Source organism: Podarcis filfolensis (assembly GCF_964270895.1).
Source record: "Podarcis filfolensis genome assembly, chromosome: 9".
Lineage (NCBI taxonomy): Eukaryota > Metazoa > Chordata > Lepidosauria > Squamata > Lacertidae > Podarcis > Podarcis filfolensis.
Window position 1 is genome coordinate 52,016,577 of NC_139610.1, and position 23,697 is coordinate 52,040,273.

The window sequence follows — 23,697 nt, forward strand, 5'->3', positions numbered from 1 at the left end:
AAGTTTGTTTTGAAACCAGTGGAAACAGTATCTGGATGACATGGGGAGATTTGGGTTGGCTTTTCAATGAGGATAGGAATAGTGTGAACGAGTAGCATTGAATCAACAATAAAAGCCACATGGAAACACCCCAACTAGCCTAAAGCGATATGGCATCATCAGATTTGACTGCATAGCTCAAAGGACTGAATTCAGTGCTCCTTCATACAGCATTTTTCTCGATTGGAGAACTTGGATTCAAATTTCCCTCCCTAGCCAAATTAGTAATTGGTGATGATCACACTATACACACACACACACACACACACACACACACACACACACACACTTACTTCTCTCATGGGGGCAGAAAATGATATCAAAAGCATGATTGCCTTTTAGTGGTTCTGTATAAGATCCAAGCAAAACAACTCCTTTGGAAGTAAACCGAATCACTGCAGGACCATTGCAAGGCTGATAGATTGTTAATGTTAACATGTGTTCATTATGAGATAATTTTCCATTGACTGATAAATGTGTTCCAGGAGTATCTCCTTGATATCAGGGTCATAAACTGAAACCTGCTTATTAGATGAAATATGCAGCTGGAAGAGTTACCGCATGACTTCATAATCCTCTAGAGAACCTTTTCCCAATCTAGTGCCTTCCCGATGTTATTGATCACAACCCTCATCCTTGGCTGGGTCTGACGAGTTGTAGTGCAAAACATCTGGAGGGCAGCAGGTTAGAGAAGGTTGGCCTTCGAGTCAGTGGTGCACTCTGGGTAGGACTTTGGGCTAGAAATCAGTGCACCACTGTAAGGCTGAGTCATATGTTAGAGTAGAATGGTTGGTCTCCCCACCCCCGTGGCTATATTTCACGCCTGTTCAGAAGGATCAAGTAAAATGGCCAGATCATGAGATAAGTCCATGTCAGTGTTGTCAAACCACAGTGACATATGCAGCTGAAGTGGAAACTTCCAACATGAGTCACTGATCCTGTGGTTTCAGTGCTCTGGGGATTGTTGTGAAAATGTGCAAGAGGAATTGTTAACCCTCTATATCCCCTTAAGCAGCAGTGATTCTAATGCTGTCTTGATTGCTTGCAGGAGGGCTTCTGTTCTCAGAGATAACCCAGCTGTAGGTTAATTACTATGCTTGCCTGCTGGCCTAGATCATGAGACACCCAAGCCAGGTGAAGTTAATTACAGTAAAGCCAGGTGAAGGTAGCTTAAAAAATCACAGGGCCTGAACCAGAGAGAAAGGAGTTTCGATTCAGGCCTAAACTGAAATAAGTGCTGGTCTCCGCTGCTACCTCCCTGGGGCTCCATGAAGATTGAAGTTTGGTTAGTATTCTATCTTTGTATGAGGGAGGGCTTGTTGTTTGTCTGGTACCATTTTGTAAATGAGGGTCTGGTATGTTAGTTTATCCTATTTTTGTGTCTTGGTCTGTTAGGCTATTCGATTCTTGTGTCTAGTGTAAAGGAGAGGATCTGTATCGTTGCGTGTGATGAGGCCTGCTGCTTAGTAATTCCAGGCTGCTTTCACTACTTGTGTTTTGTGCTTGCTTCAGAGAGCCCCAATACAGAACCCTTTTGCCTTTGGCAAGACAGGAGTTGTAGGAAACAAAGACATTGGTACATTTCTTTTAACTCTGAGGTAGGATGCAAATGTAATCGGCTGATGCAGTGTTTTCTGTATTAGCTTCAATTTCTATAGTTGAAAAAAGCATTCCTTCAGAGAGTCTGTAGGATGCTGAACGTTCCACCAGCTGCAAGGAGGGGGAGATTCAAAATCCATTTTCTTGGTGTAATTTGTGTAGCTCTGCTAAATGTGTTGCTATTTTCTGCCCTGCTCTGACACAGAGACAATAAAGCGAGCCTGCCATGGAAATTAGGAGCAGGCCTCAAGACTTGTAGGAAGTAATGCAGTGCAGCACAAAAGAGGCCATAAATCAGCTGGAAACAACCACTTGGTACTAATGGCTCATTTGTTTGGACTTCTCCTTTGATGGTGGCCGCCTTCTGCCGAGATGAAGGCCAGGAGAATAATGTCTGCCAAAGGGTATATTTAAAGCAAGCCAATAATGAGAGCCACTGGCTTGCCATGGAGATTCCACTCGGGAACCTGCTTTGTAATCTGAGATCACTGCAGAGAAAAATCAAGCATTTTGGAAAGGCAGCCTGCGCTGTCTTGCAGTGCCACCTGCCTTCTCAAGGACCTGTTAGCAACCTTGATAAGTCAATAGCTATCATTCATGGAAAGAGATAGGTTAGATCCAAATGCATTTGATATTACAGGTTCTGTAGCTTTCAGATTGTGAGTCTGAAAGTCGTTCCGATTCTGAAGGTCATTCTGTGAGTCAAAGCATTTGGTCAGACAATAATTTAAGCTTTTTATGCTTCAGGTGAGGGGTTACACCAGCGAGAGCCAGTGTGGTGTAGTGGTTAGAATATCGGACTAGGACTTGGGAGACCAGGGTTCAAATCCATGAAACTTGCCAGGTGACCTTGGCCCAATAGGAGTCTCTCAGCCTAACTGAACAACCTCACAGGATAAAATGGTTGTGTGTGTATCACCTTGAGCTCCTTGGAAGAAAGATGGGTTAGAAATATGATTAATTATATATATTGCTGTGAATGTGTATCAAGAAGACAGAACGAGAAGCCTGACATGCTAGTTTTCTTCAATGTAGGCCTTTTGTTTTAAAATGCAGGAGATTATATATCATGTGAGTATTTGCATGCAGTGTTGGCTAATGTACACATTTTAAAAATCAATTTTCCCCAATACACATTTTTGTTATTTTCACAAATGTAGCTACACTTTCCCCTAATATACACAAACTGCCCAAGAGCTGAGCTGAATCTCATCTATAAGTAGTAGATTCCTCCAATATCCTGACTTTTAACAGCTATTATAGGAAAGCAATCCCATTTTCACCTCACTTTTGTTTTGTAATGCTATTTTCATACGCCTCAAAGAACTGGATGAATGCAATCTTGCAGACTGTCGTGCCAAAGACATTATGTGTGAGCCATGTGTTTGCCATTTCCAGACACCATTCTCCTGCCCCAAGGGGTGAAAAGATCACAGAAATGGGGTAAATTGCACATACCTATTTGGAACAGAGCAAAAAGGTCAGCCTGTTCTCTCTCCCTAAAAAGGTTTAAGCTACAGGATCACTCGCAAAATTCCGACCGAGAGGCACTCTTTTATATTCTGCGAAACATTGATGGGGGCTGTTTAAATAAGCTGAAATAAAACAGAATGGTTCATATGCGAACCTTTGGCACATAGCAAAGTAGTTCCTTCAGGCAGTGTTGATCTTCTAGAGTACAAGCTGGGTCTGAACGTGATAATTCCATTGGCATTGAGAGAATGATGTGTCTCACTTCTGAAACCTGTCCGATGGCTGTTTATTCACAGTGAGCTGATTTATTTGCAGTGATTTGGAGCTGATTGCTTTCTGGTGACAAATACACCGCTGCTAGCCTCTTTCTGCTAGGTAAATGTCATTTGTAATTGTAGCAGTCTACCTCGCTCATTCCTATAGTGCTGCACTTTGTGTTTTCTGGTAACAATGCTGGTGAAGTTAGCAAGAAATAGACACATCATTTGAATTGCCACCATTCATCAAACTTGTTCTTAATAGTCGAGTACCTTTACTCCAGGGTGGGAAACCTGTGGCCCTCCATATCATAGAATTGTAGAGTTGGAAGAGACCCTGAGAATCATCTAGTCCAACCCCCTGCAATGCAGGAATATGCAGCCATCCCATACGGGGATCGAACATGCAACCTTGGAATTGTCAGACCATGCTCCTTGTTGGACGTCAACTCCCATCACCCCCAGCCAGCATAGCCAAAGGTCCCCCTATCCCTTTATCTGGAAAGTCTTAATTCTGATTGCAATGAATGATAACGCATATTTTAAGCTGATGTTCTGGGTTTGCCTGTACAGCTGTCATTCATCAAACCGGAAGGCCCAAGGTCATATCCACTATTGGCATTTGGCTCAGAACTTTATTACTTCAACCCCTTCCTTCAGCTTGCTGAGGTACTGTCCCTTCTTCCTGCATTTTATTCTGCTCTTGGTATATCCCATTAGTGTTTGTGTTTTTGGGTGGCCTCCCAGTCTGAAGCATGCTCTTTTCATTCACGCTTTCCCCCAGAAACCTGCAGTGTCAGTTACTGGCAAAAGGCTCCATTTCCACCATTTTGGAAAGGGTGAGGCTTCCCACCCCACTGACCATGTCCACAATTGCTCAACTCTCAACATACTGTGTCCAACAGCGCAATATAAACAAGGGTCATGGGTAGTTCTGATACAGCTGTATGCTGTACTCTACCAAATATTAAATGATGTAATATTTTAAAGACTAAAATGTTTATAAGAGATAGGAGGAGAACATTGAGGTTGTCTTTGGCTGTGAGGAGTTGACATTTGCAGGAAAGTGGGGTATTTTCTCTCTCTTGAGTTCTTAGTGAGTGATGAGCGATGCTTTTAGGCAGAGAAGGGGTCTGCCACCAGAGGTTTCCTTGTTGCACTGGCAGGGCGCTCTGTGGCATTAATCCACAGCTGTAGGAAATGACATGCGCTGGGCTGAGGGCAGCCTTGGATCTGCAGCATCCCAAGTTTGCTTGCTCCTCTGATGCATATACAGACAGACACAAGTAGAATAATTATCTCAGTCCCAGAGCTGTTGTGGCTGTTTTCAATCCCATTTGGGGGGGGGGGTGATAGATTTTTGAAATGACAACTAACTTAGCAATTCATAGTTAGTGGGATAGCAAAAGTTGCTGTATGCCTGTATGCGGCTAGGAGCTACTCATGAAATCTGTTGCACTCTGTGAGATCATGTGAAAGTTCAGCAAGATCTTCCTGGAAATTGGTGCTACTTCTCTGCTTTGGGAGTTTATGGCACTTGAGGTGGTTGGTTCACTCCTTTTCCTGGCCTATACTGAGCATAGGAACATGCTGCCCTGTCCACTCCACTCTCCCTCACAGACCACGTGCACCCCCCCCCCCCGTGGGCCGTTTTGACAGCAGTTGTGGACACCTACCTGTCAACCATCTAACATCTAAGGATGAATCAGCAGACTTAAACTATTCTGCTAGTTGCTCCTTTGCACGTGTGGCTTGTCATTCTTTTTAAAGAGGAGATGACTAAAAAATCTGCACATAGTATTTATCACAGTTGATTTATGCAGAAGCTGTGGTGTCCGTTTGTTCCATTCTTCATGGTTTGCATTCTGCTGAAGCAGATGTTTTCAACGGGTCACCCACCATGACTCATCTTTTGTGCCTGAGGGGAGTTGCAACTAATCCAGCAACAGAGAAGTTAATTTCCCCCCTCTCCCTTTCAATTACCAACATGAGCACCACACTTTATTTGCTATTTTATTGCTTCAAGCCCCTGTAGCATGAGATCAATTTGTCAATCTGTTTGTAAAATATGTATCTACAGGATTGGCCGTGCTTTTATTAACATCTTTCCCCATGTTATTAATGAATATATAGCTCAGAACAATGATATTGTCATTAATCAGATGTGGCACAAATGTTTGTTTGGCTGCAGGAGAATGACAAATGAACATATGAAACCGCCTTCTGCAAAGGATGACACTAGGCCAGTATTTTTTGTCCTCTGATTTGGTTCTCCAAAATCTCAGGCCTCTCCCACACCTTTTAACTGGAGATGGAATATCTTGAGTAGTATATTCAAAGCACATGCCATGAGAAAGCGATGACCTCTCTCTCTTTCTAGTGTCTTGGGACAAGGATTCTATCTAAGTACCCCTGCACATGTTGACTCCCATTGGTGATTCCAAACAGGTATTCTTGCCAACCACTACATATATTATGGGATAGATCTTTTGATATTTGCCCTGCTTCCCTCTCTTTCAAAAGCATCAGAGCACCTGACCCTCTCAAAAAAAACACAAAAAAAGGAAAAAAAGTTGGTTATGCTTCTGTAACTATGCGGGAGTTTTCCCACACATAATACCTTTTCATGGAGAACAGTGCAACTGTGATTCTAATGTCAATGCTTCTAAGGTATCTTACTATTAAGCCCCCAAAATCATGGAAAAGAGGAAGCATTTGCCTGTGGGATCATGCACATTCTGTGGGTTGCCTATTGGGATTCATGCATAGGAGGGAATGTCTGCAGTTTACCCGTCAAGTTGATGTTACCTTCTTCATAAAAGAGTTACCATCGGTATAGCTCAGTTGGTTAGAGCGTGATGCTGATAATGCCAAGGTTGCAGGTTTGATCCCCGTATGGGACAGTTTCTTATTCCTGCATTGCAAGAGGGTTGGACTAGATGGTCCTCAGGGTCCCTTCCAACTCTATGGATTATCTATGTCAGAACAACTGGCAAACAACGAAGCAAAACTCACACAGGACATCATTTCTGGAATATAACCACCATGCCTAGTAAGTAATGTACTGAAGTTGCTACCAATAAGAAAAGATCAAGATCCATTCTTTTATGAATGGAAAACAATAAACAGTGTCTTTTGTTTCCCATACTTTAAATTAAATAACCAAATTTGATTATTGGTTATGCAGAGGTAATAATGATAATAATAATAATAATAATAATAATAATAATAATAATAATAATTAGAGGTTGCTAAGTTTGCCCTGTTAAACTTGTACCAAAAAAAGGCATACAATTAGTGCTACATTTAACACTTGTACATTTTTATTTAATTAAATCAGCCATTGTACACGTTGCAGCTATGTATTGTTAGTGTTGTTGTTTTGTTTTGTCTTTTTTAAAATCTTTTTAACTAATACATGCCCTCATAGATATATTCAGTTAGTGTTATCACCATGGGAACAAGATGCTGACTCATCAACTTAAAATCACTTCTTCTCACAGTATTCAAGTTCTCTGATAACACAGCAAAAAATCAAAACCGATAAAGGAGGATAGCCATTATGCTGTTACACAGAACATCATCTGCACCGCAAAGTACACAACAGAAATGCGTTTCTTTTAGAGCCCCAGTCTTGAAGGTCAACCAGTGATGTTCTTGACAATGAGAAATGAGCTATTGTGTGTCCTGAAATGGGTCTCCTTCCATTTTGGCAGTCACAAGTGCTTGCCAACCAAAATGAAAAATGTTAGAATGGCACTTTGGGTAGCTTTCTTAGCAGGCGGCCAAACACCCTTTCCTTTCTCTCCACATGGTTAGTTAAATGAAGAGGTGCCATTTGTAACATTTATTTTCGGTATTCTGAGCACTGAGTCAATTATTATTATTTTTTTTTACAAGAAGGAAAATCTGGCTAGGTTTTGAAAAATATCAACCCTGGAGGACTTGACTCATCCTTGTTGAATATACTTTGTCTTTATCAAATAACTGATTCAAAATGTATATCATTTTATATGTATATATATAATATATATAATTACATATATATGTTAAAATGCAACAGAGCTCCAGACCACTATTAGAATTAGGTACAGACCACAGAATAATTCCAGAGTTGCATATGCCCTTCTTGGAAAAATCAAAGTGCAGACATTTACATGATGATTTCTGAAAGTTGGTTAAGGAATATAAATAAAACGACGACAAAAAAAACAAATGCCCAATGGATTCATATCCCTCCATAAGCAAATCTCTGAAGAACAATCTCAAATGGAAGGTTAAGCTCCGCTCGCTCAGTGCTGAGAGAGATAATCTGTTGACATGGTTACAAGAAGGTTGAGTCTGTGTTTCCCAATGCCACATGCATAAACCAGGTTAAGAGACAGTCTTGATAGAATGTGATAAATTTAGAGTAACCTTTCTTAAGAGTGGGAAAGGGTTTCTTTTCCCTTATCAAGTTATCTACAGTGCAGTGGCCAGCAGGAATAACCACCAATAAGACAGCGTGGTTTGCTAAAGCAGTGATGAAAACAGGAAATTACAGGAGTTAGAGCTTTTTTTGTTTTGTTTGTAATGCACCTTGCCTCTTGTTCCAGTCTAAAAGATTTGAATACAGTATACAAATGTGCCACAGATATAGCTGCTAGCAAGTTATACCTAACTGGGTATTTATTTCTTCAGGAAATCTTTAGGTGGCTTCCCAGGAGTCATAAAGCAGGGGTGGCTGCATTCAGCTGGCAACAGCTGGAGTTTGAGGTTGCGGCCTGACTCTCAGAAACTTTCAAGTCAAGGAGATCAACAAACTGGAAGTCCTATAAACATGGGAGGCTGACATGCTTCCTTCTCAGTAGATCCATGTTGTATATTCAACGGAAGAGTAATTAATCGCTCTTCAACAGTTTCAACAGACCGTGTAGTTCTCGATCCTAAAAGTAGTCACGAAAGGCAGTGTTTCTTTCTTTCAGTCTTGTGAGTCCAAGCACTTTAGCTATTTACAGGTTAATGTTAGCATCCCTTTTTAAAAAAAATGCACATACATTGTGATTTGAAGAGGCCTGTGGAAGAAGCTATGTTTGTATGGATCGGATGCAGAAGCAAAGGAACAACAAAGATGGCAATCTTGACAAGTTTCCAGTATAGCACAAAGTCAATGACTTTTAGTAGACAAACCATCCCAAATGAAGGATGCTATCTTTGGTCACAAATTAGCTTACAGATATTTGAAAAGAAAGAAAAGAAAAGAAAAACAACCCTACACTATATGCCAAGTCGAAATGTTAGTGTCCTCTAGTGATTATGTTATGTCATCTACAGCAAAAGAAGAAAGTGAATTCTGGATACTGAATGGATATGTGTGTTGGTCTGTGGGTGAGATTTTAGCAGCATCTCATTTGGCCTCTTTCTTCCACTCATCTTTGCAGAAATGTCTCAGTAGTTGCTGGAGGTCATGCTGAAGGTCATCCCGGGGTAGTGCTTCTGGTGTGTCCTCCAGCAGTTCCACATGAATACGGTTTCCATACTGGTCCTTAACCACAGTCCTCTTCTGGGTACTGGCTTTACTCATTGTTGTCCTGCAGGGAAATGATGGGTAAAGAGTGAGCAATCGTAGCATATGCTAAAAAGGAAATGGAATTTCTCTTTTCTAATAATAATGTTTTGGAGTCATAATAGGTCCAATGAAATTGACTGCAGCAAGGATATGGATGTGAGCTGCCTTAACTATTCTAATAGAAAGGTGGAATATAACAACAATAATGACATTTTATTATTGATACTGATGCTAATAATACCACCAATGAAAGCTTGTACCACAATATAATTTTTAACTTCAAATGAACAAAATTTTTTTGGGTTTTTTTTTAACATGGTAAGATGCCCACCTTCTGGAACCAGGCCTTAAAAACACATGCTTCCATGCACAGCCATTAAGAGAGCTTGAAATAACCATGCAAACCTTTTCAGGGTGCTAAACCTAGCATGATGATAATTAAATCATGTTTGTTAAACATTTCTACTGCATCTGCTCTCATTGCTGATTTACCTTCACCAATTAAGACCCATGCTATCCTTAGCCGTGAACTGCTTAATACTGTTCTCACACAGCTTCCACTATCACAGACAAGAGCTTATAGATTGCATTAACTCTAGCATTTTGTCCTGTTGACTAGGCTAACTCCAAAATTTATAACATACTTGCACTTAGAAAGTACTTAGTTAGAACTGTCAACTGTCCCCAGACATGGAGTAAAGGGCACAAGATGCAGCCACCTTGCTGACATAAGCCAGTCTGCCTTGATTTAGTGCCTGGATGGGAAGCCACTGGGGAAACCCATATATATGTAACTTTGAGATCCATGATGGAGGAAAGGTGGGAGATTAATATACTATTTCAAAAAACTGGAAATGCCATCATTTTGCAAAAACTGCAACCACTAGCCTGTTTAAGGGTAGAATGCATGCTTTCCTCCACTTTGTGAACAAGGCAGCAATCCCACGTCACACTGGTGTTTCAAGGATTTGGAATAAATGCCTTTATCCAGCAATATGAATTGTTGGCATCTATTTGTCGCATGGCAAGTGACAACGGTGGTGGGGTGGGGGTGGGGACTGGTTCTGGAACTGATCTGTACCAACTTGTTCTGGAGACAGTTTTGACCTTTGAAAAGGTAGTTCATGGTATATGACTGTTTCCAGCCATCATCTTAAATCTGCTTTGGTAAATGTCACAGTGACATCGAAGAGAACAGATTGTTAAATGGGGCTTGTCTAGTGAATGTGGGTGGTAAACATTTCTATTTATTTTTTTTTAGAAGGGAGCTATGAGAAATGACATCACTCCTGTCTTCTAAGACTTTCTAAAGTACACGAACCAAAACAGTTTGTCGTTTGTTATTTTAATCTTGCATGGGGAGTCTGTTTGCTTGTTATTTCCTGGGGAGCCGCCTTGGTCTAGTAAGGGCATCTACACATCTTCCTCATGGCAGAGACAAAGAAATGAATGGACCATGCTGCGCTGGATTTTCTTTGAATGCGGCATCTCCCTAACCAGCTAACATACCTCCCACTCCCTTATTGCTTTATTAAAGGGTTTCTTTATGCAACTAAACCATTCCTTGGTCCCCATTTCATCCTCCCATCTTTTCTACATACATAGTCATCATTATGTATAGTCTTAAAGGTAGCCAAGATGCCACATAGTATATACATTGTCAGTCTTGACTATTGTCATGGTAAAACACGATGGCTCCACCCATGTTAAGCCAGTGTGTGATATCATAAAATGGAAAACAAAGGGGGAAGAAACGAGGTGGGAAAGCAAACCGCCATGTAATCCCAACCATGTCTACTCAAAAGTAACTGAATTCAGTGTTTACTCTCAGGTAATCTGAGTTAGGCTATAGCTTAACAGAAATTACAAAACAGCAATAAAAATGTGGATTGTGAAATAAGTAGAGAGAATACATCATGGCTGCCTTATCCCAGCATCTACTCATATGTTTCCTCTAACCATGACATCTGAACCAAAGCGCTGAGATACTAAGGCAAGTCAGCTTCAAAACATTTGACTATGGAACACTGGAGTAGCTGTTTTGGTTGTACAATTAGTTCTACATTAACTAAAAAATAAGGGTATTAATACTCCCCCCCCAAAGTGGAAACAGTATTTGAAGGCTCCGCTTGCAAGTTGGCTGAAGCCAAACTTCTCCCTCATTCTCTTAGAATGGCAATGGCACCTACCTGAGAGGTGCCAGAACAGAGTTCCAGCTGGAAAAAAGCCTTGGCTGAAGCCCTGAACAGTGTATGCCCCCTGGCATACACTGCAGCCCCACTTGTCTGTCTGAATGGCAAAGTGGAAGCTTGAGAAGATAAATTTCCTCTTCCTAACCTATTTTTAGTGATGCTTCAGTTGTATTTGTTACAGAGAAAAAGGTCAAGCATAGAGTTCCGGTGAATCTGGAGATCAAAGCATGTAAAATTGACTTAGTGACTCCGAACCAAAATGTGAGGGATCTTTTCAGCCTAAATGTGCAGGTATGTGACTGAATCATACCTGCAAAATAGTGACAGTCCAGAAGTGGCCTTAGTGTCGATCACTTAGTATTTTCAAGAAATGCTTAAGGTGCTGAGATTCAAAGCTGACATTATTTCACTTCCCACACAATTTCTGTTAGTTTGTTAATATTTTGCCATTAAGAAGTTCACTGCCATGCCAACCCAAACCTTTTAATAACTGAGCCATCCTCTTTCATGACCTCTTTCTCTACTAAAGGAGGGACTTCAATTTTCATTTTGTTACCTGCATAGTTCAGGGCCTAAAGTGAAACAAGAAACAGAACCATACCACAAAGGACTTTTAAAGCACAGCTTAAATATTCCAACCTGCTGAAATGCTGGAGGAAGTCCAGAGCCAATGAGAAAAAGAAAGTTAGCCAAAAAAACAAGCAAACAAACAACAAACCATCCACTTCAGCTTTTGCTAATGTAAAATATCTTGTCATTGAGTGCCCATGAATTCAAATTCATTGCATTTTGACTGTCTAAAATATATAGGAGTCTTCTGTACTTACTGTGAATTTTGAGGAGTCACAACTGAATCTACATCTCTCTGCCACTGCTAGAAAAATGCATTATTTCCAGTAGTGATAGATGAACTTCACAGTCCTGCTCCAGAATACATCCAAAAACTGGATATTTGCACTCCCCCCACCCCCCAGGTGTTATAAATTTCCAGCTCTTACCCCAGGACTAGTCCTAGATTAGTGAAGCCAGATCCTGCCTTTGCACTTATGAGTATCAAGATACATTTGGCAGTTCTGAAATATCTTCCCAGGAGACCCATATAATCAAGACATACAATGTCTATCAGGGATGGGGACCTGTGGCCCTCCAGACGTTGCTGGACTAGAGCTGTTATCAGCCATAGCCATAGCCAACATGGCTGATGGGCTAGGGATGGTGGGAGTTGTGGTCTTCTGGGACGGAGGCTCTACATCCCTTGTAGTATATTTTTAATTTTATATACTGCATAATTAATCTAATCTCAGATATTTAATCTGTGAATGTAGAACATCCATAAAACAGCATAAAAATCCTTAGTCAACATATGGTCAGTGGACCATGATAACCAATTAAAATGGCCAAACTACACCAGGATATCAGAGCTACTTTGGACATTTTGTGTCATTCTGCCAAGCGGTAAAGATGATTTTGCCCTAAATCAGATCTAGATTATGTATGGTAGAATGCGTGATAAAGTAAACTTTGGCATCTACTGAATGTCTTGTGTGATTTTCAGCAGCAGGATCACCTGCATAGCTTGTTGGTTTCCAGAGCATTCTTCTTTGAATCAGTTTATAGGCAATTTATGGGGTGAATGGGAGGCTTGAGTACTTGATGGTAATTAATTACACAGCTAATGTAATTAATTTTCAGTGTCTCACCAGACTGAGGTGAACCCATTCTTGTAGGTCACAATGAATATGTGCTTGTGTGACAGTGTGAAGAAGTACTGCAGTTGATAAAAGGAATGTGAATGTCTTTCTATGCCACCATTTTGACAGAAGGAAAAATGTAAATTTTAAGTGTGAAAGGAACATCTAATGAGAGTATTGGAAATTACTGAGTTGGAGATACTGAGAGTTACTTCTGGTGAGAAGCCTCCTGAATTGTTTCCTCAGTTCGGTTAATGAGTATTTTGTGGGTGGAGGGTCTCCAGTGAGATGGGAGGGGTCTGCTGCTGCAATAGTTGGAAATCAGTGCAGATAAAGTAGTGACGTCATGGAAGGGTGTTCTCGATAGTTAAGCTGAGATATGGTGATGCGATTGGATTAAAATAAAATGTGTTGATTTTTTTTTATTCCAATCCTGATTTTCCTGCAGAAGACCTCAGGGTCTTCCTCCCAGTGGTATCCTACTGAGTCACTAATCAGCTGTACATCTGCTTAGCTTTAAGAATATGGCACCATCAGATGTTCCTAGAACATTAACTGGGGCTTATCAGGTGTCTCATACAGGACATTTACAGATAGATATTATTTTAGTGGTTTTGTGTATTTTCTAATTTGGACTTTTTATTTTGAGTTGTTCTGAACATATTAGAAAGGACAGGTAAACTTTACTTAGAAACAAGGCTTCAAATGTACTTCACTGCAGTAAACTACTCCGGTTTATGTATATTCTTCTTCCCATATGATTTTACAGTGGTGTTCCAGACTGACACTTCCAAAGACATGTTGAAAAGGCAATATTTTACCTCTTCAAAGTCATCTTTGGCTGAGGGAAGATCAGTTGCTAAGCTAGCATCTCCATGGTGCTTCTCCATTCGCTCCCCATGTACAACCGTAGTCTTCACAACTTTGCTGACCTTGCGGCCTTCCACTGGTTCAGACTGAAATTCTGAGGCACTCAGTACACTTGGCTCAGAAAAGGTCACCTGGTAAAGAAAGGTTTCACGGATAAGTTGTGTGATTGTGAGCACACACTACTAAGGAGAGCTCAAAACAAGGATTGCTTAGTTAATGTCTGAAATGAATGATACTGAGTTTTGGCTTATCATTCTAAGTGAACGTAATACATAAATTTAAAGATATGCTCAACTTGTCCTGGTTGCAAAATTTTGCAAGAAATCAATGAATCCTAAATTTCCTCACAAAATTTCTTCCAGGATGTGAAATCAGTTTACTATAGGAATTCAGATGGTCTTAGCCTGATGTAGACATCACAAATCATATGGCAAACTCCTTCCAAATGAAAACTTCAATTCCTGCAGTTTCACTATGCATATCATAAGATGTAAATGCTCTGTGACCTTTCTATTTGTACTTCCCCGTCTGAATCTGACTGTTGCCAAGAGAGCAGTTCTCTGCATGTTGCAGAAACGGCTTTGGGCACCGGCTAATGTGAGTACCTTGAATTTAGGAGTAGGCCAGTCAGCTGAAGATCCCATTAGCAGAGCACCCACATGCTATCTTGTTCAGCTGGGGCTTGGGCCAAGACCAAGTCAAGGTAGGCTTCTTTAAGTAGTCAAGGACCTGGGCAGTTCCTACTGAGCTATGGGGAATGTTCTTTCAGCCAAGAATTGGGGCCATCACAGGCTTTATTGAAGCTGAAAAGGCCTTTATCACTGGTCTTCAGCTGGTGGGTCATGACACAGTAGTGGGCCGCAGCCAGTTTCAAGGTTGGTTGCAAGAGGAGCACTATCATCATGCAAATATGTGATAAAAGATTAAGGAATGGGTTCCCCAGTGCAGGTCTGGGTGAAAAGTACCCTGGGTCTGAAAAGGTTTAAGATAAAAAAGGAAGCCCAAACTCCTTGATGACCTGGTTGTGCTGACATCAAGGAGTCTTGTCGAGTTCTATATTTTTTTTAAAGTCCTGTGATCAATTGGGTTTGGGGTCATGATACTTGCTAGTTAGAAACAGGGATTTCTAATAAGGCAGACATGTATGAGAATAGATAGAGAATAGATAGTTTTACTGTCTGATGTTGGAGAAAACATCTCTCTACTCAATAGGATACTACTCACTCCACCTCCTCCCTAACCCTCCACCCTCAGTGCAACACTTAGACTGAAGGGACATTTTCAAGGTTCCCTCCCGAGTGAAATGTTCAATGTTCTCCAAATGCAAGTGATCTTCCCAGCAGCAAAGTGATTTAGAAAACATGATTTGCAGATTTCGAAATGGGTATGCCCTGGATTCATCTACTTGCTTTTCACAATCTACAGATCACAACTTGCCCTTACATGTGCAACCTTAAAACCCAGGACATGTATGAAAAGGCCCTTAGAAGTGTGCAGACTTGCAACCAAGCGAGGGGAGTTTGCAACTTAAACACAATGGCCAGAAGAAACTCTCCTGAGGTAATACTACTGTTAACTTTCCTAATTCATTTCTCATTCAATCAATCTAACTAACCTCTGATTGCTCGCTGTCACTCTTCAGCACAACTCGCTTTATGACTTTGGAATATCCATCTCCCTCTTCCACCTTAACAGGCTCCTGAGGTTCTCCTTGCATCACAACTTCTTCCTTTTCTGTGCCATCTGGTAAAGTGAATCGCCTGATGATTTTTCTAGTGACCTAATGGAATGACATCATTATTCAGCATTTTAAAACAATAGCAGTCATATGTAAAATTTTGTAAGTGCAGCATCTTCTATTCATCTGCAAACAGAATAACCCTTCCCAAAGGGGCTGGAGGCATCACTATATCCATTCTACGAGCAGGTAATACGCGGTAAATGAAAGGCTAGATGTTCAAAATCAGTTCGCCTAAGTACCTTAATTCCAATGAACCTTAATAAGCTCACCTCTTTAAATAGTGGCTAGGCCTCCCAGTCAGACCATGGAAGTGTATCTTAATAATAATAATAATAATAATTATTATTATTATAATTTATTTATACCCCACCCATCTGGCTGGGTCTCCCCAGCCACTCTGGGTGGCTTCCAACAAAACACTAAAATACAATAACCTATTAGTTTAGAAACTATTTCGAAAGAGTAAGCCTTGCAGAAAGTATTTGGTATCAAGAACCTAGCAGAATCTCCCAGATCACACTTGCAAAACTGATGAGCATGTTTGACACATATCTGTGCAGTACCATGCAAACTGGCCATGCAGTGCAATCCTAGAATGGTTACTCACAAATGCCCCACTGCGCTCAGTGGGTGTTATCCAGGCTAAGTGTGCATGGATTGCAGCCTTGGATACTTTTATTACCAACCTTCACACTGATTCTGATATATTGTTTTCCACCAACAAAGCCCTGATATAGAGGAAAACTCATGCTGTTGAATGTGCTCCTGGGTTACTAACTAGGCCTCAAAGGTGCTCTGCAGGGCACCATAGAAATAACTTATGTCAGATTGACAACTGGGGCTTACTTTGTGACCGCATAGAAATTTTATTGCAGTAGTTGTCACAGCCACTGCTGCCCCAGTTTGTGCCAGCTTGTTCTTGACGTGCATGTTAGTCTGCAGTTTGGGCCAGGAATGTCACTAAAGTGTCCAGTTCCCATTGGAGATGCTTTCCGTGTTACTACTGGAGTACACACAGGGGAGTTTCGAGGATTTAGTCCAGTCTGCATTTTTAAGCAGACCCACCTAATCTGCACTGCCCAGACTAATATACAGAATTGAATGCAATTATTATTTCACACTTCTTCAAATTGTGTAATGCAGTTCTTGACTCAGAAGAGGTACCCAAATGCATCTTTTAGGGTAAGATGTTCACCAAAAATGCATTTTGTGGAGACGTGTGCAAAAAATAATGCTAATAGATGCAGAAACAGGATGGAATATATGTGAAACTGACACAGACCAGAAAAAACCGATCATTAACAGACACTGAAGGAGTCTCATTGTAGGCTTCTTTTAATTTACCTCCATAGCACATAAAAGGGCCCAAGCGTAGCTTTAATTTACAAAGAAAAACCCCTGCTCTTCCTGCATTTCCCATTAAGTCAACATCCCAATGTTAAATTGTACCTTCTTCACCACAATATGGCCATGTTCATCTGTGTACTGCTCCTCTGTTACAGCTTCTGGTGGCATTTCGGGCATATCATCAGACTGTTGGTCAAAGAACAAAATTCATAAATTAAAGTGGTTGCTTTAAATAAATTGTACAAAAGAGGTTAGTTGATTAAAGCAAGGGGGAAATAAACGAATCAGGAAGCACTGAAGCATAGTTGTTAAAACTCCATTAAAGATTCTGCAAACCAATATTTAAAAACATGCAAAGAAACCTTGAACCAATAGGCAAACAGAAATCATTTGACCTAATAGGAAGTAGTGTTGAAGCAGCAACTCTTAGTGGGACATTCTTCCTCAAAATGCGCATTGGGTAACAACCCTATTGGGTTTCTCTTTTCTCTTCCAAGCTTCCCAAATCAAAGTAGAAAAAATTATCTATGTTACTCAATAGACATGCATTATTCAGGAACATGCCAAATTCATCAGTGCAATACCAGCCAAGGGGTTGCTTCAAGAACAGGAATTTGGGAAAGGGTGGGTCCTAGAGGTGTAACCAGGACATAATTGCCACTGGCACGTGCAGTAGTTCAACACTCCTGTACCTGAATAATCACCCGGCGGCGAACGACCCTGGTAGTTACCATCTCTTCCTCATCTGAGCTGGCCTCCAGCTCACCTAATTCCTCTGCTAGCTCCTAGTGGAAGCATGGAAGCATGGCTCTTATCATACAGATATAGTAGCATGGTGTGAATGAACAGCATTTGGCCCCTCTTCTATTAGCACAATGGAAACAACACAAATGCTCACAGCTTTAACAGAAGCTGCATTACTTCTTCCCTTGAGCATAACATGAGACACTAAAATTGCCTTTAAATGTGTGATACCATCTAGACTATTTTTGTTGTTGTTGTCGTTATTTGAAATCATGTATTATCCAAGGTGCAAAGTGCTTGAACAACTTGGATATGATCCAAAAACTTTCCATTCTCTATAAATCTAATCAGAGAAAAGCTTTCGTATTTAATTATTTAATTAAAAGGTATTTGCATACAATTCACTGTTAAAAAAAAAGATCTGCTAGGTATAAACTTTTTTTTAAAAAAGGGAAATTAATCTGGGCAAGAGAAGTCAGAGAGAGACAAAAGGCTTCTGATTGTGTGGTTTGTTCATGTATAATGCTAGGCCAGCCACTCCGTGGGGAAGCGACTGGGAGGGACTGCTTATGCACAAGCTAATTTCCCTAACCATGGTTTATATGGTCAGCATTATATGTGGACAAAACCAATGTGAGCTCAAGCGTTGTTGCTGAAGTGTATGACTTGGCTTGGAATGCAAATGGAGTGCCTCTCCCATTCCTTCCCACCACCTGGAATGCTGCAATGGCAGCATTCCGTGCACCAGGGAGTAAAGTTTCCCAGGATTCCTCAGATTGTCCTCAGTAAGTGCCCTGGAAACAACATGCTTTGCGTGCATAAAACCCACAGAGTGGGCATACTCAGCAGCATCCCAGATACAGAGAATATTGGAGCATGTTTCCAGGGTACTTGATGCCCATCCTCAGACACCTTATTTCCTAGAAGTCCTGATGTCTGGGATGTTGCCATTAGGTATTTACAAGAGATGCTAGCAAGAAAAAAAGGGAATGCAAATCTTTCAGATACGCCTTCATCAAACCTCCCCGCTGCCAGATACCTGGAAAGGGGCAGCAGGACAGGATGCAGGTGCTTGGGGAGAAGGGTGAGCTGAATAACATTTGGCTGACACACCCAATTTGAAGTAGGATAGGGTCCAAATTTCATAATTGGCCTTGGCAAAAAATGAGGTGTTTCTGTTTGAGGGAATTTGTGTGTGAAATAGTTGCATGTGGCAGGTCCAATTCTGAACAGAGCCAAAGAGCTTCCACTAATCACTAACGACCTCTCTGTAAAACAAAGGAAGAGGAACGCTGACATGTAGGATGTCAACACATCAATGTTTTGTTTGTTGCATGTACACCAATAAGAAAGGCACATATTGGCTTCCAAACATTTCCTGCATCCCCACCCCACCCAACCCTACACAGAGATCTGGGTATCTCCTTTGCATGCAGAAGATCCCGGGTTCAATTCCCAGAATCTTTAAAAAGGGCTGAGAATGGCTCCTGCCTGACATCCTGGGCAGCCTGTGCTGGTCAATGCAGACAATGTTGAGCTACAGAGACCAGTGACTTGGTATGGAGCATCTTATAGGTTCCTATCATCTCCATACAGGGGAAAATGTCATCTGTGAAGCCCTTAAAGGTAAAGGTAAAAGGACCCCTGACCATTAGGTCCAGTTGCGGATGACTCTGGGGTTGCGGCACGCATCTCGCTTTATTGGCCGAGGGAACCGGCGTACAGCTTCCGGGTCATGTGGCCAGCATGACTAACCAGAGCAGCGCACGGAAATGCCGTTTACCTTCCCGCTGGAGCGGTACCTATTTATCTACTTGCACTTTGATGTGCTTTCGAACTGCTAGGTTGGCAGGAGCAGGGACCGAGCAATGGGAGCTCACCCCATCGCGGGGATTCAAACCACCAACCTTCTGATCGGCAAGTCCTAGGCTCTGTGGTTTAACCCACAGCGCCACCTGCGTCCCCTGTGAAGCCCTTAGTTGTACTAAATATAGGATATTCACTATTCTTTTCCAAAGGATTTCTTTAGCAATAGATTCTCTTTCATGAATCCATTCTGGAACATTTCATTTTGGGTTGCTGCCATGTTCATCCTGTTCTAACCTAGTTGACAAAAGTTTTCTGTCTACTTTTTCCCTTCTGTGCTACCTACCGCTTTGCGTTTTCAACGGCAGATTTCTTTCATTTATATTCTGTTTGCAGTTGGAATTGTTTTTGGCCAGTTGTGCGTGGGGAACATTGGTATTTATTATTCATACATTTTGTTCTTTGGTACTGACTAAGATCAGATTAAAGATGTTACTCCCCTGAATAATAATTCCTCTGATGTGTGCAGGAGTAACATCATGATTCATCAAGCAAGCGGTAACACTTACCTTTTCCAGCAACTCCTCTTCATATCTTTCTGACTCTTCTGGGTGTTCATCAATTGATTCCACAATCACCAGACTATTTTTCCTTGGATAAAGATCTTCTTGGTGGTCTTCAGGTTCTTGCACAATGGGTGAATCTGTTCGTTCACTAGATGTTGGGGTATGAAGGTATGGCCTTTCAAGATCCTCAGAGCCTGCAGTAGAGCCCTCAGACTTTTCACTGGGAATGCTTGTTGCTTTTTCTCCTTTTGGTGCCTGTGTTGCTCCAGAAGTTGTGACACTGTGAATTAAAGTTGAATTCAAGATACATAATTATTATATGTTCTCTGTTTCTAGTGAATAAGTATACAGATGAACGTCAGGGTAAATATTCAACATGACTTTAATATAAACCTTAGGAGGACCACTCTCCATCCTTGCTCTTAACAGTTCAACACTCTTCATTCTTGCTTGGAAATATATTGGAACTTCCCTATTATGTTTTCATATTTTATTTTCTTACACTTATATCTTGCCTTTCTCCCATCATGGAACTCAAGACAGTGCAATCGTGTTCCCAGTCCCAGGTGGTCACCCATCCCAAAGAAATCATCCTCTACCTTCTGTTCATAGACTCCCCTGGAGGAAAAATCCTTCTGTGAGTTGAGGGATACAATTGGATACAACCCCTAATTTATTTATTTATTTTTAAAAAAATCTCTTTTGTCCTTTGGAAATTCACTGGCTCAGTAATTTCTCTGACATATGTCTATAGTCACATAGAGTTCATATTTGACTGAGCATATAACACTTTCTAATGTGTGTCTGCTCTGAATGCATGAGCATGAAGAACTTGCAGCTCTGAAAGCAGGTGTCTTAAATCAATTTTGTTTGTGAAACAGAAAACATAATATATGGAATCTAAATAGTGCACTTGTGTGTGTGTGTTTTATAGAGGTCAACAGAGCGTACGGTACATTTCTCACAATATGCCATCATTTTGGGCCTGCAATCTTGGGATTCTTACAAGTATTCTTGTGTAGTAGATGAATCTTCTGGCAGCACATGAGATTTCCCTGAGAATTCAGCTTCCACTCGCTCCTTGTGTGCTTGTCGTAGGAGTTCTGTAATGGATAGTTCCGCCTCACCTCTAGGTGTGCCGTCATGCAAGGGTGAGTAACTCACAGAAATGTCTTCCTCAGAGACAAGGGGAGGGTGATCTGATGGCTCACTGTCTTTAGAAAAAGAATGCTCTTCTTCCTTCTTATCTCTTGTGCTGTACAAATCTTCACGGAGTGCAGAAAAACCTACAGCAAGGTTAAAAACAGTTATTTGGTCTTCCCATGTAAAGTAGGAAGGTCTGCTCAGTTTACATCTACCTGCAGATTTGTGGGGGTGCTGAGTAGGGAGAGGCAAATCTGTCAGTTTTGGTTTCTCTCTGTTTCTTGTTTTTCCAATCTTAAATTCTATGCCTTTCCACATCAGCTTGCAATTTTTTTTAAAAAAAAATGCTCCTGAAAATTCATCATTATTTTAGTGCAAATTTCTCCATTGCATGATTTTTTAAAAAATAAATTGCTCCTGAAAATTCATCATTATTTTAGTGCAAATTTCTCCATTGCATGATTTTTTTTGGCCTAATATACATATTTCTGCAAAGCAATGTCCCCCAATATTTGCATTTTAATGCACACTTTACCCTCATACAAATTACTTGGCTGGAGAACCGCACTGCATAATTTGCAGAAGTGTGAATTTCAAAGGATCACTGTGTTTCACTTTCACTGAATCGAATTTCTCCCACTTCCTAAGGTTTCATGTAGAGGCACCACACACAAAAGCGCATACAAAAATGTCTGCTGACATAGAGCATAGAACCATAGAGTGGGGGGGGGCTTCAAAGGCCAACCCCCAGCTTGATCCAGATAGCCCAGAGCTGGAGCATCCACAAGACATTACTCTTTGGCTTCGGTTTGAAGAACTCCAGTGAGGAAGAGCCCACCACCCCTCTAGGTCATTGTCCCCATTGCTTAACTACTCTTACCATCAGGCAACTTCCACAGACGGCAACCTGGACAGCTTTCCTTCCAGATAAACATGTTCCCATTTGTGCTGTATATTGATATTTTAGGGTTTCATTATCCTACACATGCCTCCTGCTAAGCTTAGCATTAAAAGCATTTAGAGATAATTCCAACACACATGCAGACATCTTGACACTCACGGAATGACTCACACCTTGAGTGTCTAAGCTGCTAATACTGAAAAGCATCATTGTTGATGTAATCCGCTCTGTATGAATGCTCTGTCTTTGGGTGACTCCAGATTGTCCCTATCTTGTGGGAGGGATTCAAGCATATATCAGAAATTTAGATTTAAAAGGCGCTGTTGCCCTAGTGCAGCAAATGCACTTAAAAAAAATAATCTGCCATCTTGAGGGTTGGTAAGCGACAGGGAAATGCATTGAAAAGTGTGAGATAAACAAACACCCCACAAGCAAAACAGGATGAGTAATCAACAAAGACTGTCTATCTAACCACTGCCTAATTTTTGTGCAAGCAAATCAGGTTGAATTCTCAATAAGCAGAGCTTTGATGGTTGTGTCATCAATGCCGACAAGTTACTAAACAGTGAGCAGAGATGTGTGACTTCACCCTTACCTTCACTATGATCCAGTCCTATTGTCTGTTCAATTTCTGCATAGGTGCGATTATGGTCTCGGGATGTTTCCATGGTGTTCTCCATGAGATGAACAATATCCATACGATTTATTTTTGTAAGACACTCAGTAAGGCTTGAATCTGTGATACAGAAGAGACCAGACTTTATTTGAGCTGTGTGTGCTCTTTTCCCTGTCCTCCAGATTCACACAGCAAAATAGTATAATTCAGAAGTCTGCATTAGCACCTTGAATTTGGAGATGAATGATGAAAATATATGTCTTTTTCTTCTGTCCGCCCTGAGGTTATCCCCAAACACTTGGAAAAGGTAGGCTACTTACCTATAACTCAAGGGTGTCCACTTATAAAAGTTCAAAGAGGCTTGCTACATCTGCTGACCAGCAGTTACAGGAACCCCCTTTGAGGTCCTGCCTGCAGAGCAAAAATGTCCATTTACAGGTGAGGTTTGAATCCAAATTGTGCCTGCAAATGGACTTTATTGGGGGTCACTGGCAGCTGGCAGCTCTTCACCCTGCTGTGAGTGGTGCTGTGTCATAAATTTCTCCTGCGCTTTTTGTCTGCCATTCTCATCAATTTATTGGGGGGGGAATGCCTCTCTTACGAAGACATTTTTTGCAAACTGTACATAGCTCAAGGGCAAACCAGGGCCATTCAATTCCTTCACAACAGCTGTGAGAATGCCAACCAAAGATGTCAACACTGGCAGTGGGGAAAGAGGGTGGAAATGTGGGACTGTACTGCCACTTTCTCCTTTGTATTATGCATGTCAATTCTTGTCAGTGTTGCACTTCAGCAAAGTACATGTATACTTACTAGGCTCCTTTGCCAAGAAAGAAAAGGTATCTAATAAAACTGAGCATACCAGTAGCATGTTTCCCATCACGTTCCAGCCAATATTTCAGCAGTGCGTGACTCTGGTCCTGCAGTGAATTAGGATTCTCAATTCGGATCTGATGAATTTGTTCCTCTGTGAAATCCAGTTCTCTTGCTAGCTCTGAAAACGCACATTATTAAAATAATTTCAAACAGTCACACATTTCCTTTTAAATATTTAACACCTATTTTAAGTGCATTTAACATTTACCTGGGAGCAAAGCCTGATAAAAACAATGAGACTTACTTCTGAGTAGATATTTATAAGATTAAGCCATTATAGGGTTAAGC

At 41.1% G+C, this 23,697-nt stretch overlaps 1 protein-coding gene and 1 long non-coding RNA gene across 24 annotated transcripts in view; both read right to left on the reverse strand.

Moving 5' to 3' along the window:
- Nucleotides 1-6,669: 6,669 nt before the first annotated feature.
- Nucleotides 6,670-23,697, reverse strand: part of ANK2 (ankyrin 2) — a gene marked incomplete at its 3' end in the record, with an annotated part of 315,375 nt that continues 298,347 nt past the window's right edge. For 20 of the 23 annotated variants that reach the window (XM_083631489.1, XM_083631494.1, XM_083631504.1 and 17 more), the window contains 10 exons: nt 23,396-23,527; nt 22,513-22,653; nt 20,880-21,159; nt 19,877-20,153; nt 17,450-17,542; nt 16,860-16,943; nt 15,285-15,449; nt 13,621-13,800; nt 11,589-11,680; nt 6,670-8,938 (listed from right to left, as the gene is read on the reverse strand). In XM_083631489.1, coding sequence (XP_083487615.1) covers nt 8,755-8,938; nt 11,589-11,680; nt 13,621-13,800; nt 15,285-15,449; nt 16,860-16,943; nt 17,450-17,542; nt 19,877-20,153; nt 20,880-21,159; nt 22,513-22,653; nt 23,396-23,527 — 1,628 coding nt within the window. The remainder of the gene's footprint in view (nt 8,939-11,588; nt 11,681-13,620; nt 13,801-15,284; nt 15,450-16,859; nt 16,944-17,449; nt 17,543-19,876; nt 20,154-20,879; nt 21,160-22,512; nt 22,654-23,395; nt 23,528-23,697) is intronic. The other 3 variants (XM_083631499.1, XM_083631502.1, XM_083631498.1) reach the window with 3 other exon arrangements.
- LOC310742601 lies at nt 9,917-11,159 on the reverse strand. Its single transcript, XR_014538599.1, has 2 exons — nt 10,943-11,159; nt 9,917-10,896 (listed from the first exon to the last, which is right to left on the reverse strand). It is a non-coding gene; the product is annotated as an uncharacterized lncRNA (long non-coding RNA).